General features: G+C 43.7%; 1 protein-coding gene across 1 annotated transcript in view; it reads right to left on the bottom strand.

Annotated features, from left to right (window-relative positions):
• Positions 1-15,256, bottom strand: part of LOC124805570 (myrosinase 1-like) — a 135,017-nt gene that overhangs the window by 49,264 nt on the left and 70,497 nt on the right. The window contains exons 6-7 of the mRNA XM_047266136.1: positions 14,288-14,382; positions 6,214-6,361 (exon numbers count right to left, since the gene is read on the bottom strand). Coding sequence (XP_047122092.1) covers positions 6,214-6,361; positions 14,288-14,382 — 243 coding nt within the window. The remainder of the gene's footprint in view (positions 1-6,213; positions 6,362-14,287; positions 14,383-15,256) is intronic.

The raw sequence follows: 15,256 nt of genomic DNA on the forward strand, positions 1-15,256 counted from the left end.
CGAGCCCCGGTCTGAAACAAATACTCATATGTCACCAATAAATAATGCATCTGACGTCTAATCGTATTCGTCAATGTGATGACATTTTATCTACTTCATACAACTGTAGATCGTAGCTGTGCGTATTTCTTCAGAGTATTATTAAGCTACACAGTATTTCATGAGCATAACAAAATAAAATACAGAGATGAACCAAAACAATATGATTATATGGTTATCAGCCTGTTGATCCACGTCTGGAACGTAGTACAGCAGAGACTCTGGTAGGTTTGCAAACGTATGTGGCACCAGATGTCTGTGCACATGTCACGCAACACCCTTAACTTACGGGCCAGTGGTTAGCGGGTGTGGAGATGGCATCTGATAATGCCCCAGATGTTTTCCACTGGCTCCAGATTAGGCAAATTTGACATCACCGTGAGTTGAATACTATGCTCCTCAGACCACTGTAACGCTGTCTTTATGACCGTTGGAAGACCCCGTCATTTATGGTGAAGACATTAAGCACAAGTAGAGTTGTAGAACTACCGTAGGGTACCGTCGGCTACTGTAAGCAAGCGTAGACTACGGCAGTTTTCCTAGTAACTTTGGTCAGTCAAGGTCGCCTCCACCTTATCCACACGTTGGGTTGTGTTGCATAGTGTCGGGCGTTACCTTGTAACGATCGCTTTCTATACATATGCGATCAGTGTTATTAAATTCCGCTGAAAATCAGATGCGGCGAACCTCTAGAAACTGACTGAGGTTATATAAAGGGCCGGGTAACTACGGAAATTTTTGTTGTGTATAATTATCATCTTGCCTGTTTCTTAAATGTAAAACGTATTTATAACAAAATTGAAATTGGCAGTATTTAATTCTGGTTTTATTCGAAAATTGTTGGTTTGTAACGTGAAACAAAGGGATATTGTAATAAGAATGAAGAAAACAATCCAGATGTATCATACAGCGCTAGAAAACGATATATCTTCAACAAAAAAGTAAAATTAAAAAAGAAATCGCAAAACAAAAATGTGTCGAACATCGCTTCAATACTCCGTCGAACTTGTATAAAATTTATTTCTGTTACTGATAAAGAATTTTCGCAATCAAGTAATAACAGGAATCTCTTGCCTTTGATCATGATGAAATTCTCTTGGGTCCAAAATAACAACAGAAATTATATATATTTTTTATGTTTGTGTATGTAAACTGTACTGGCATCAGAAGTACCTGCTTTGGTTACATAAAAGCGCAGAAGTTACGCGATCAACTAATTTTTACTGCTTATAAAGTGAAATTTATATTTTATGAGGATATAAAATACACAATGTACTAACACTGAATGATGTGCGGTTCCAGTTATGTGCAAAAAAATAAAAGAAAAAATGCAAGGAGAACTCATCCGTTCCCATTTTCTCCCTTACACATTCGTTTCTGTGTCTTTCCCTACCAATTCTATCAATACAACCGATAATCCTACCATTTGTTATGTCATTTATCCAAAGTACCAGAACTACCACACCGTGGTTTTGGTAGAGCGAAACTCTAATACGAAGGGTTTCATGTGGTCCTGAATGATGTACACGTAGTGCAAATGTGCCACTGCAACTTTCATTACTACCAGGTGAAAATCTCCGATACCATAACACTGCCGCCACCGATCTGTGCGGCTGGCGCATTTTCGGAGCGACCATCCGCCCGGATGACGGCACTGCTACGCGACATGCGTCAACCGACTATTTACATTATCAGTATGACGCAGGACAAGTTTAACCCCTATCAGTGTTGGCCACCTCGTCAGAGATAAATCGTATCCAGAGTGTCCCAAGAATTGAATCTGCCGCAATGCATCGGTAATACTGGCACTCGGTATTAATATTAGACCAAATTATATTTTCGCATAGACAGAATGTGAGTACTCTTACACAACATGTGCCTGAAATATGTTTCATAGTTTCTTTAAAGTCAGCACCGCCATTAGACAGTTGTTTATTTACAGTGTAAATGTAACGCTGTAAATAAACAACTGTCTAATGGTGGTACTGACTTTAAAGAAATACGTTATGACTGTGGCCCCACATTATGAAAAAATTATTAAATGTATCACAGTATTTGGGGGCCTAATTTGCTTTACTTATTGTCTTTCTGCAGCACTATGCAGAAACAATGAATTGTTATAGCAGTACTACATTAAAAACGGTCTTATACGTTACAACCACGAAACGTATGCTGTTGCGGTTAACGTTTTGTTTCCCCTTCTTGATAGCGAACTACAGAAAACTAGGAAATAGTCTCATGTCCCAGACGAATATTAAAAGATTATAAGGGAGTGGGCTAAATAGGGCCGTACTAAGGTGAAGCAAGAATTGTAATTAGTTTATGTGATTATACAGGGTGCCGATAACTAAAGTTCCAGTTCCTAAACGCTGTAGAAAGAGAATCACTGTACAGGAAGACGTCAAATTTGAACAGCATATTATTGACACAGGGGCCGGCTGCTGTGGCCGAGCGGTTCTACGCGCTTCATTCTGGAACCGCGCTACTGCTACGGTCCCAGGTTCGAATCCTGCCTCAGGAATGGGGGGTGTGTGTGATGTCCTTAGGTTAGTTAGGTTTAAGTAGTTCTAAGTCTAGGGGATTGATGACCTCAGATGGTAAGTCCCTTAGTGCGTAGAGCCACTTTTATTGACACAGGGTGTGATGTTATGGAACGAAAAGGAGATTAACAAAATTTTGCCACTAGATGGCGCTGTAAACGTGTTAACTTAAATTGGATCCGCTACAAATGACAGAAGAATTGCAGTACGATGCTATGGTTTGAATGGCACGTTACACCATTCATGCTGTTCAGCGTGCCCGACTGCACAAGTTCGGCAGTCAACAGTTCTAGCATGGTTAGTAAGATGAAGCCCATCAACCACGCAAGGTCGTTCCACATTGGATGGGAAAAGTCGGTTTTTAATTGAACTGAGGCCATAAACCGCATAAAATGCTACACTGGTGTCCAAAATGAAAGCAACAAACGGAAATTTTGCAAGACTGCGAACATTTGGCCACAAAACAGTATACACAGTAAAGTAGAAACAATGTAAAGAGTACAGAATGTAAACAGATGCAGGATGCATAATGGTAGGCAAGAAAGTTCTTCGTTTTTTCCAACTTAACAAATTTGCACACACATTCTGACAACTGGTTAATGTAATCAGTATAGGGTGTGACCATCGCTGGCAGCAATACAGGCAGACGATGACCGGGCATGCTATGAATCATGTCATCATTATCATGTTGAGACAATAACGCCCGTTCCTCCTGCAGAGCAGCTTGCATATCTTGGAGAGTGGTTGGTGGATGCTGACATGATGTGACCCGTCTTCTCGTGCATCCCAGACATGCTCTATAGGATTCAAATCGGGAGAGCGAGCAAGTCACGCCATGCGTGCAATCTTCCGTTTCCAAGAAATGATCGACCACCTGTGCTCTAGGAGGACGAGCATTATCGTCCATCAGTACGACGTCTGGGCCCGCAGCACGTCGCAACAACATCACATGAGATTCCAAGGTTTCGTAACGATACCTGACAGCAGCTGAATTTTGCCGCTTCACCCGCAGAATTACGGGATAGGTATTCGTGTGGTTAATATAATCCCTGCCCATATTATTAGGGATCCTCCTAGATACTTGTCTGTTTCCACAATGTCTGAGTCCCGAAATCGAGTTCCGCGTTCCCTCCACAGGTGAATCCGGCGAGAATCACACTCCAGACCGAATCGGGACTCATTTGTGAAAAGAACATCGGCCCACTGTTCGACGTGCATGTGGCATGCCGACGACTCCACTCTAGATGTTCCCTTCTGTGAAGACGCGTCAAAGGTACACATACAGCAGGTCTCGGACAGTAAAGGGTACTGTGCCGAAGCCTTCTGTAGACCGTTTGCCTCGACACAACACGTCCAGTGGATGTTGCGGGGTGAGGTGCCAGTTGCTGTGCACTACTAAGGCTGTACCGGAGTGCCCTTACAACCAAGTAACGGTCCTCTCTCTTCCTGATGTCACATATGGTCGGTCCTGCCCTGGTCCTCGAGATACGGTTTCTGTCTCTACAAAAAGTCACTACATCCAAGAAAGAACAGAAAGATCCACATTAAGTCATCGGGCCATATCAGTTTGCGACTGTCCTGCTTCCATTCTTCCTATGGCCCTCCACAGTAGAGGGCCTGGTAGGCGTCTTCTCTGTGACATACTGCACCGTCTGTGACTGTCTACACAACAGTTGTGGGTAAGGGACTACCCGGAAAACTTTACCCTGTTTGATACTTCTTCTACGTCTTCGTTGACATTGTCCGTTGACCGGAATGCCAAGTTCCGTACAGAAGACGATCGTATTGACATCTGTTGACACTTTGTATGATTATATCGTGAATTAGACACAGAACTTGGAAATAGCTGTTGTTTTAATTTTGGATACCAGTGTAACTAAAATCAATTTTTAGTTGTCCTGGTGCTAAAAACCACATAGAAACTAAAATGACATCGGTTTCTAATTGTCGTGTGGCAGGCGCAAGACGTGTTGAGTATGCCGTCCATCGTTTTCTGACATAAGTTGCAATCGAGAAAAAAACATGTTTCACAACATATTGGAGTGTCTCGCGGGTCATGTTCTGAATGTGTTGCTTAGAGCGAGCCTTCATCTCAGCTACGTTCGTAATTGGAGCATTGAACATATCTTTCAAGTAACCGCAGAGGCAGAAGTCACACGGATTGAGATCAGGTAATCTGGAGGGCCAGGGTGTGACAAAATGACGGCTGATAATTTTAGCAGTTCCGAAATGCCTCTGCAACAGCCGCTTTATGAATATGCAAGGTGCGGAGAAGCGCAGTGTAGCATAAAAATTTATCCTACCGATACATCCAAGCTGTTGAAGGGTTTATCAGTGACGGCACAGGTAACAGAACCCGCAGGACTCTTCTCCTCGAAAAAATACGGCCTTACGATAAACGTTTCCACCAACCCGCACCACACACTCCACCTTTGCAGAATGAAAGTTTTACCGGTTGACATGCGAGTGCATTTTCAGTTGCCCATATTCTGAAATTCCGCGTATTGACATGTCACTGAAGATGGAAGTGGGCTTCGTCTGCCCAGATAAGGTTTCACGGCCAATCACTGTCCACCTATACGCGAGCAAGATATTTTAAAGCGAACATATTTTTTGCTGGTAGGTCAGCAGGATGCAACTCCTGAACATGGATGATTTTGTATGGACAGCAATGCAGCATGTTTGTAGGATTTTATGCACCGTGCGCGCAGGCATATACAACTTCTGGCATTCCCGTGCACTACACGTTTTCACACACCTTCTCTATCCCTCCTGCAGTGCTGTGGCCGCATCTCCGTCAGACATCGAATCAATTGCTTTCCACCCTCAGCCACGTTGCACTTGAAAAGAACCAGTATTTTCCAGGTTTGGAACCATTTTCTGCACATCCTTAGCAGACAACGGACCAATGCCTTTCTTCATACCCCTGAGCGTCCGTAACTTTTGCAGAGCTTCTGGCGCACACTCACCCTTCTTGTAAAAGAGCTTTACCAGCAGCGCACAATCCTTCAAGGAGGCTCTTCAGTCCGGAACCGCACGGCCGCTGCGGTCACAGGTTCGAATCCTGGCATGGACGTGTGTGATGTCCTTAGGTTAGTTAGGTTTAAGTGGTTCCTTGTTCTAGGGGACTGATGACCTCAGATGTTAAGTCCCATAGTGCTCAGAGCCATTTGAACCACTTTGAACCTTCAAGGAGACGGCCATTTTGGGCGTCTCTGAAGCAAACAAACAGGCGAGTGCCGCGCGTATGTTGGTGCTCATATTTTGTTGCTTACAGCGCCATCTATTGCTCAAGTTTTCCTTAAATATTTAGTTCCATGGCGTTTCCCCTGCGTCAACAATATGCTGTTACAATTTGACGTCATTTTGAGTATTGGTTTTCTTTCTCCAGCATTTTGAAACTGAAACTTCAATTATGGAGACGCTATATTTCCAAAATCAATTTCCCAGGCAAATGTTGATTGTTTTTGCTCAATGTTAAAACAATTTGCATAGAATGTCATTGTTTAGTAATACCTCTAGTTATAAAGGAACTGAAAACTATACGTACGGGAACTGCGCGACTCATTTCTTAAAAATAAAGATGGTTTTCATGTCGCATTACGTAGATGTGTAAATGAAATGTTGTGTTTACCTTTCAGATCCTCTATTTCCTGAGCAGTGAACTTCGGTAGCCGTGATATCCAGATGCCTGCCTCCAAGCTGTTATTGTCTACCCGCTCTATCATAACTGCGGGGTAGTTTCCCTCTTCCGAGAATATGGGGTGCGCAAACCACCCGAGCTGAAACAAAAAGGGTTCGTTAATTGAATTTATGTAGATCACCATGTACGTTGTACAGTTATCTACACTTATCATTCGGCTAACGAAACAATGTTAAACACAAAATGATCACCCGAACTGATTATTTATACACAATGAAAGGAAAACACACACACACACACACACACACACACACACACACACACACACACACAGGTATTCGTAGGTCCGTTGAACACGACTTCAATAATTGCCACCTAATAAACGTAAGAATAAGAGCTACCTGTATAAGTTTGGAAAAACATTATGAATTACCTCGAAGGAAACGGTCTATTGACACACAGTTAACATGGGTTTAGAAAACATCCTTCCTGTGAAACACAACTAGCTCTTAATTCACATGAAGTGCTGAGTGCTATTGACAAAGGATTTCAGATCGATTCCGTATTACTGGATTTTCGGAAGGTTTTTCACACTGTACCACACAAGTGGCTCGTAGTAAAATTGCGTGCTTATGGAATATCGTCTCAGTTATGTGACTGGATTTGCGATTTCCTGTCAGAGAGGTCATAGTTCGTAGTAATTGACGGAAAGTCATCGAGTAAAGCAGAAGTGATTTCAGGCGTTCCCCAAGGTAGTGTTACAGGCCCTTTGCTGTTCCTTATCTATATAAACGATTTAGGAGACAATCTGAACAGCCGTCTTCGGTTGTTTGCAGATGACGCTGTCGTTTAACAACTAATAAAGTCATCGGATGATCAAAACAAACTGCAAAACGATTTAGAAAAACTATCTGAATGGTGCGAAAAGTGGCAGTTGACCTTAAATAACGAAAAGTGTGAGGCCATCCATATGAGTGCTAAAAGGAACTCGTTAAACTTCGGTTACACGATAAATCAGTCTAATCTAAAAGCCGTAAATTCAACTGAATACCTAGGTATTACAATTGCGAACAACTTAAACTGGAAAGAACACATAGAAAATGTTGTGGGGAAGGCTACCCAAAGGATGCGTTTTATTGGCAGGACACTTAGAAAATGTAGCAGACCCACTGAGGAGACCGCCTACACTACACTTGTCCGTCATCTTTTAGAATACTGCTGCGCAGTGTGGGACCCTTACCAGATAGGACTGACGGAGTACGTCGAAAAAGTTCAAAGAAAGGCAGCACGTGTTGTACTACCGCGAAATATGGGAGAGAGTATCACAGAAATGATACAGGAATTGGGCTGGAAACCATTAAAAAAAAGGCGTATTTCGTTGCGACGGAATCTTCTCACGAAATTCCAGTCACCAACTTTCTCCTTCGAATGAGAAAATATTTTGTTGACACCGACTTACATATGGCGGAACGATCACCACGATAAAATAAGGGAAATCAGAGCATGTACGGAAAGATATAGGTGATGATTCTTTCCGCGCGCTATACGAGATTGGAATAATAGAGAATTGTGAAGACGGTTCGATGAATCCTCTGCCAGGCACTTAAATGTGATTTGCAGAGTATCCATGTAGATGTAGATGTAGAACCAAAATGAGTTAAGAGATATCTTCCTGGGACGGAACGTGTGCAGCCCATACCCCATCTGACTGCGTCTAATATTTTTGCTATGTAAAAGGGTGAGAACGTTTTCGGAACGTTTGTGAATCGTATGGCTCAAGGGGACTTGGGTACGAGCCCGCAGTGTTCCTTGTTGGATGTAGGAAACTGCCTAAAAACCAGATCCAACCGGCCGGTTAACCAGCTGCACGGATTTGATCCTGATTTGGTTCACCTATTAGCACAGTGCCCGGCACGCTACTCGAGGATATATGTATAATTTTATCATGTCGTAGAAAATTTGTAGCCAGTACTCCAAGAAGACTATTAGCATCTTTCATGTTTAAGCGATCTATTATTTCGGTTAGTGTTTAGTTTTCTGTTTACATCCATCACAAAACTTTCACTTACTCTTCATTTCAGGGTTGACAGTGTACGACAGTGACAACAAGACTCAAACTGAGATCTCAGGCTTTCCCGGCGAATGTGCTGTATCCAAGGTTCTCGAGTGTCCAGCCGGATCCGTTCGTCGAAGTTCCACGATATTTCGGCGGATAACCGTTCCGCCATCATCAGGTGGTGCTGATGGAATGATCTGTCTGCGCAGACAGATCCATTTGGTGCTAGCCGTTCGCAGTACCAGCACAGAATGGTTATGTTGGCTGATGTGACAAGGCCAGATAAGTCAATCTGTCTGCGCAGACAGATCATTCCATCAGCACCACCTGATGATGGCGGAACGGTTATCCGCCGAAATATCGTGGAACTTCGACGAACGGATCCGGCTGGACACCCGAGAACCTTGGATACAAGACTCAAATTGTTGAGGCATGCTCTTTTAAGCAGAATCTGTCTTTATTATTTCGTAATTCTTACAATAAATAAAAGTAATGCATCCTAGGAATTCCTGAATATTATAGTTAATGGCCAACATTGTAATGGTTACTAGGACAGTTGGATTCACGTATTTTCATTGTGGACCCGAAGATAGGCATAAAATTTAGTCTATGTTTTGCCACGGCTGTAGTTTCCATTTGGTGCTAGCCGTTCGCAGTACCAGCACAGAATGGTTATGTTGGCTGATGTGACAAGGCCAGATAAGTCAATCACTCAGACTGTTGCCCGTGCAACTGCTGAAACGGTTGCTGCCTCACTTCAGGAACTACATGTTTAAGTATAAACGTAGGCTTCCGCGGCCATTTTCACATTCAATAAAATTTTTCTGGGTTTGTGACCGCATTGTCAACATATATAAAACTGCCGACGTTTCGCTCCCTGTTACAAGCGACCTTCAGTAGACAAAAACATCCTGGAGGAGGTCGCTTGCAACAGAGACCGAAACGTCGGCAGTTCGCACAAATTTGTTACAGTGGATTCAATAACTATAGCTGATGTTTGTACAGTTTTAATAGTATAATGGTCACACAGACACAAAAATAATGGAAACTGGTTTAGTGTGACAGAGTTATTTCAATATTTAAAAAAAGAAAAGAAAAAGTAGCCGGCCGCGGTGGCCGAGCGGTTCTAGGCGCTTCAGTCCGGAACCGTGTGACTGCTACGGTCGCAGGTTCGAATCTTGCCTCGGGCATGGAAGTGTGCGATGTCCTTAGGTTAGGTTTAAGTAGTTTTATGTTCTAGTAGACTGATGACCTCAAATGTTAAGTCCCATAGTGCTCAGAGCCTTAAAAAAGTAAATGTAGGTCTTTAGTTGCTGCGTTTTGTATGGTATGATAAGTAATGTGTTTCTGTATCTAGTGCCCTGAAGATGGTGGATTGTATCACAGAAAGCGGTCGGAAATAAATAGGAACTAATACATACGGCTGAAAGTAATACCACTGTTCCACACAAACAATATATACACAGACTGTCTCTCCCAAGAGTTGTCAGATGCATATTTTATGGTGGTTCAACAAATATTTGCAGTTTTATTTTTGCATTGTTTAGCTGGTGCCAATCCGTAAAAAGCAGTGAGCAATATTTTGGAATATTTTATCATCATAATAATCACGTTAACAGTTTAATCCCGTCATTCATATACATTCTTGAATTCATTCTTCAATCGGTGTAACAATTAACGTTGATAAATTTGTCGCGTTGGCGCTACTATAGACATTGATAAGTCTGTCGAACAGTAATAATGCCTTGCTCACGACTTCATTCGCGTGGAACTGGAACCCGAATGAATTTTGAAAAATCCTGTAGCTTGTTATCGGCGAGAAAAATGGTTATAAAACAGTGAAGGTGGAGCTGTCAAAAGGACACAATGATTAAGGACTGACGTGTTTATAAGCACAGACCCTTTCATTTTCGTAATTTCCTTAAATCTAACACTAGACTTTTCCCCTATCCAGGTCTATTGGTATTTTATACTTGAAATATCTGTATCCGGGCTTATAAACACATCAATTCTTTACCGTTGCGCCGCTTTGACAGTTTCACTTTCAGTGTGTTATATGTGTTTTGCTCAATGGTAATAAGCTTCATGATTTTTGAAAATTCATGCGGGTTCGTGATCCACGCGGACGAAGGTGATGGAAAAAGCTAGTGAAACATAAAAAAAGTAACTAGCCAGTTTTTGTTTCGGATCATACCTACTCAAACAACTATAACGTTAAAAATGTGGAAGCGATGTGTTTTAGAATACTAAATTGGTTGGTTCAAATGGCTCTGAGCACTGTGGGACTTAACATCTTAGGTCATCAGTCCCCTAGAACTTAGAACTACTTAAACCTAACTAACCTAAGGACATCACACACATCCATGCCCGAGGCAGAATTCGAACCTGCGGCCTTAGCGGTCCCGCAGTTCCAGACTGAAGCGCCGAGAACCGCTCGGCCACACCGGCCGGCGAATACTAAATAAAATAATATTTTAGTACACGAAATGCTTGTCTGCTAGGCAAAATATGCTAACTTAAGTCCTGTTCTTCGTTATAAATGGTAAATGAACTAGCAATACGCTAGGTACAGGACAATGCTGCTGCTAACTTCCGCCATGAGCCTGCCTGTGGGGCAGATACGCTATGTGACAAAGCTTATAATTCTGAAAGAGTGCACGCAGAATCTCTTTAATCGTACTGAACATTATAAACACCGATATACTTACGAATGATAGACCAAATTCTCCATGGTTTCTATGGAAACGGTCCGGAAGTAAGTGATGACAACGTACTACAAGTAATATGGATAGACCTCCTTCGGTCAATTTAATTTGAGATATTCCCACATGTAGGCTTTTGGGTAAATATCTCAGACTCCTGGAAAGCATTCTGGATTTATTAGCTTTTGATTTCCTTTCAAAGCCTTATCCGTCCTACCTGTTCTCTTCACGTCTCTCATTTCAGTGCATCAGGCTAGTTTGCTACGATTAATACTTGTTTGTAGATATGATTGAGTAACTGTTCTCCATAAATGTAGATTATGACTGCATTCGTATTTCGCAGTTACTATGTAACACGCGATACACTATTACTTGCAAATATGGGCGGACAATTTAGCTGAAATAGCAGTTTTTTCTTTAGTTTTGACTCTTCTTATTTTCACATGCATATATTTCCTGTCTCCAGGTAGTGCGATATATCAGTACGATAGGTGGCTGTTGTCTGGTGTTATGCTGTCCTCAAAGACTGTACAACGAATCTTCAGTTTTCCTTTATTCCTTGCTCAATAAATACACTCCTGGAAATTGAAATAAGAACACCGTGAATTCATTGTCCCAGGAAGGGGAAACTTTATTGACACATTCCTGGGGTCAGATACATCACATGATCACACTGACAGAACCACAGGCACATAGACACAGGCAACAGAGCATGCACAATGTCGGCACTAGTACAGTGTATATCCACCTTTCGCAGCAATGCAGGCTGCTATTCTCCCATGGAGACGATCGTAGAGATGCTGGATGTAGTCCCGTGGAACGGCTTGCCATGCCATTTCCACCTGGCGCCTCAGTTGGACCAGCGTTCGTGCTGGACGTGCAGACCACCTGAGACGACGCTTCATCCAGTCCCAAACATGCTCAATGGGGGACAGATCCGGAGATCTTGCTGGCCAGGGTAGTTGACTTACACCTTCTAGAGCACGTTGGGTGGCACGGGATACATGCGGACGTGCATTGTCCTGTTGGAACAGCAAGTTCCCTTGCCGGTCTAGGAATGGTAGAACGATGGGTTCAAGACGGTTTGGATGTACCGTGCACTATTCAGTGTCCCCTCGACGATCACCAGTGGTGTACGGCCAGTGTAGGAGATCGCTCCCCACATTATGATGCCGGGTGTTAGCCATGTGTGCCTCGGTCGTATGCAGTCCTGATTGTGGCGCTCACCTGCACGGCGCCAAACACGCATGCGACCATCATTGGCACCAAGGCAGAAGCGACTCTCATCGCTGAAGACGACACGTCTCCATTCGTCCCTCCATTCACGCCTGTCGCGACACCACTGGAGGCGGGCTGCACGATGTTGGGGCGTGAGCGGAAGACGGCCTAACGGTGTGCGGGACCGTAGCCCAGCTTCATGGAGACGGTTGCGAATGGTCCTCGCCGATACCCCAGGAGCAACAATGTCCCTAATTTGCTGGGAAGTGGCAGTGCTGTCTCCTACGGCACTGCGTAGGATCCTACGGTCTTGGCGTGCATCCGTGCGTCGCTGCGGTCCGGTCCCAGGTCGACGGGCACGTGCACCTTCCGCCGACCACTGGCGACAACATCGATGTACTGTGGAGACCTCACGCCCCACGTGTTGAGCAATTCGGCGGTACGTCCACCCGGCCTCCCGCATGCCCACTATACGCCCTCGCTCAAAGTCCGTCAACTGCACATACGGTTCACGTTCACGCTGTCGCGGCATGCTACCAGTGTTAAAGACTGCGATGGAGCTCCGTATGCCACGGCAAACTGGCTGACACTGACGGCGGCGGTGCACAAATGCTGCGCAGCTAGCGCCATTCGACGGCCAACACCGCGGTTCCTGGTGTGTCCGCTGTGCCGTGCGTGTGATCATTGCTTGTACAGCCCTCTCGCAGTGTCCGGAGCAAGTATGGTGGGTCTGACACACCGGTGTCAATGTGTTCTTTTTTCCATTTCCAGGAGTGTATGTTGTCTTCTTCCTACATCGTCTAATAATTTGCATCTTTAAAGTACATAAACCTTTTCTGTTTTCGTGCTTGCATTATATGATCCTAGTACTTTTTTCTTGAATTTTTTGTTTGTTTGACCGATGTTCGTAGTAAGGATCATACATATGTGTAAGAAATAGTCTGTTTCTGTCATTTCTTCTGTGCTATTTCTGTTGTGCTGTATGAAACCACGTTACGTGTTTCAGATGTGGAATTACCTTTCTGTTTTCATATTTTTATTTCACTTTATCAAAGCCCGAGGGAGTGAATAACTTTGATATAAACATATGGTATCAGATTACAGTTTTGCACAACTGGGGGAAAGGGCTTTCGTTTTCATGTTCTGACATTTTCAAAATCTTCAGGCATGTAAACTTCACTGTTTATATAACAACAATGATGAAGAACAGAATACATGTCAATAGCTGCGGAAAAATCAACGTAATTCGATACGGTGAAGATATGTCGTTGGAAACAAGAGACAGGGAAACCGTTGCATAGAAAGTTCTCGGTTAACTTGCCGCGTCCCATTCGGATAATACCCAACGCTTTAGATGATTGTCCCCATTGTCGACGTGACGGACTGAACTGTCTGGAGTGTCACTGACAAGGCTTCCATTTTTATGTCCGAGAACGGTATATGATCGCCTAGTGTATGTCATGATGACATCACTTAGATGGCGCATGCCGAACTGTTGTGCTCTATGTCCATATGTTACTTCTGAGCTTACTGTCCATCGTCGCTTCTAGGGCTAACACTCATATCAGGCAGTAAATTATATGATTTCTTCGGCTGTGATCTTCCTTTATCAAGTGCACGCTCCCATGCATTTCTGAGCGTTGGAGTCTCTATTGAACTTCAATAAAGACACAGAGGAAGACACGGGGGATGACTTCACGTAGTTTACCACCAACATGAGCGGTGGCGGTCGATGCAACGCTGGACAGCGAGCACAAACATGATCAATGGATGGAGAAGGCACCACCTCTACCTTTGCTAACTCCGTGACGCCACCGTGACGTAGTCTGACCAATGAGATGCAGTTCTCTTGCCATAAAACTGCGAACTTTTTCAGTTATATGACTGTCATTTAGTCACTGGTAACGGTGAAGGAGCCAGTCATTGGACGTTTGGGATTTTATCCGAATTTAACGCGGCAGGTCAATCGAGAAGCTTATATCCGCGGACTCTGTCTCAAAAGACTTCGTGGACACATACGTGAAAGTTTTATTTCGGAAACAAAGTACAGAGGAAAAAATTAACGAGGTTCTCAGAACACAGCACTTACATGGAACTGCTGTGCCCGCTCCGCGGCGTCGATGTCCGCTTGACTGTCAGAAGCCGGCTCGTAGAAATCCGAGTTGAGGGTAATGCCGACACTGCCTGCGAACAGAACACGCCTACGTATGACCAACTGCAGCTCTTGTATCATTATTGCCTGCTGAGCTCTGTTCGTTATGGCGTGACAGTGTTAAACATATTCTTGTATGAGTCAACTGAACACGCCGAACAAAACTATACCACAAAGACATTTTTGATAATACCCTCAAGTATCATACATCCAGCTGAAACCATTCTTTGATTATTAGATCCCGTAGAGCCACATCTCACCTACTGTTCCAAATACTCACAGGCATATTGAAAGATGGGAACATATTCAGCATAAAGAAATAAGAACAAAACATGTACAAACAGAATTTTGATGTGAGCTTCCTAATTCATGTTTGTGACTTAGAACGATTGGGTGAAAGTGGTGGTACAAAAACCCTGAAAACATAATAACCACCTACGGACTGAACTGTACCCTCTACGCATTGCTGGTTAAAAGCCTCATCAAGGCGTTGATGCAATCGATGTCTACATCTACATCTACATCCATACTCCGCAAGCCACCTGACGGTGTGTGGCGGAGGGTAACCTGAGTACCTCTATCGGTTCTCCCTTCTATTCCAGTCCCGTATTGTTCGTGGAAAGAAGTATTGTCGGTATGCTTCTGTGTGGGCTCTAATCTCTCTGATTTTATCCGCATGGTCTCTTCGCGAGATATACGTAGGAGGGAGCAATATACTGCTTGACTCTTCGGTGAAGGTATGTTCTCGAAACTTTAACAAAAGCCCGTACCGCATTACTGAGCGTCTCTCCTGCAGAGTCTTCCACTGGAGTTTATCTATCATCTCCGTAATGCTTTCGCGATTACTAAATGATCCTGTAACGAAGCGCGCTGCTCTCCGTTGGATCTTCTCTCTCTCTTCTATCA

The sequence above is a fragment of the Schistocerca piceifrons genome, chromosome 7, assembly GCF_021461385.2.
Source record: "Schistocerca piceifrons isolate TAMUIC-IGC-003096 chromosome 7, iqSchPice1.1, whole genome shotgun sequence".
Classification (NCBI taxonomy): Eukaryota; Metazoa; Arthropoda; class Insecta; order Orthoptera; family Acrididae; genus Schistocerca; species Schistocerca piceifrons.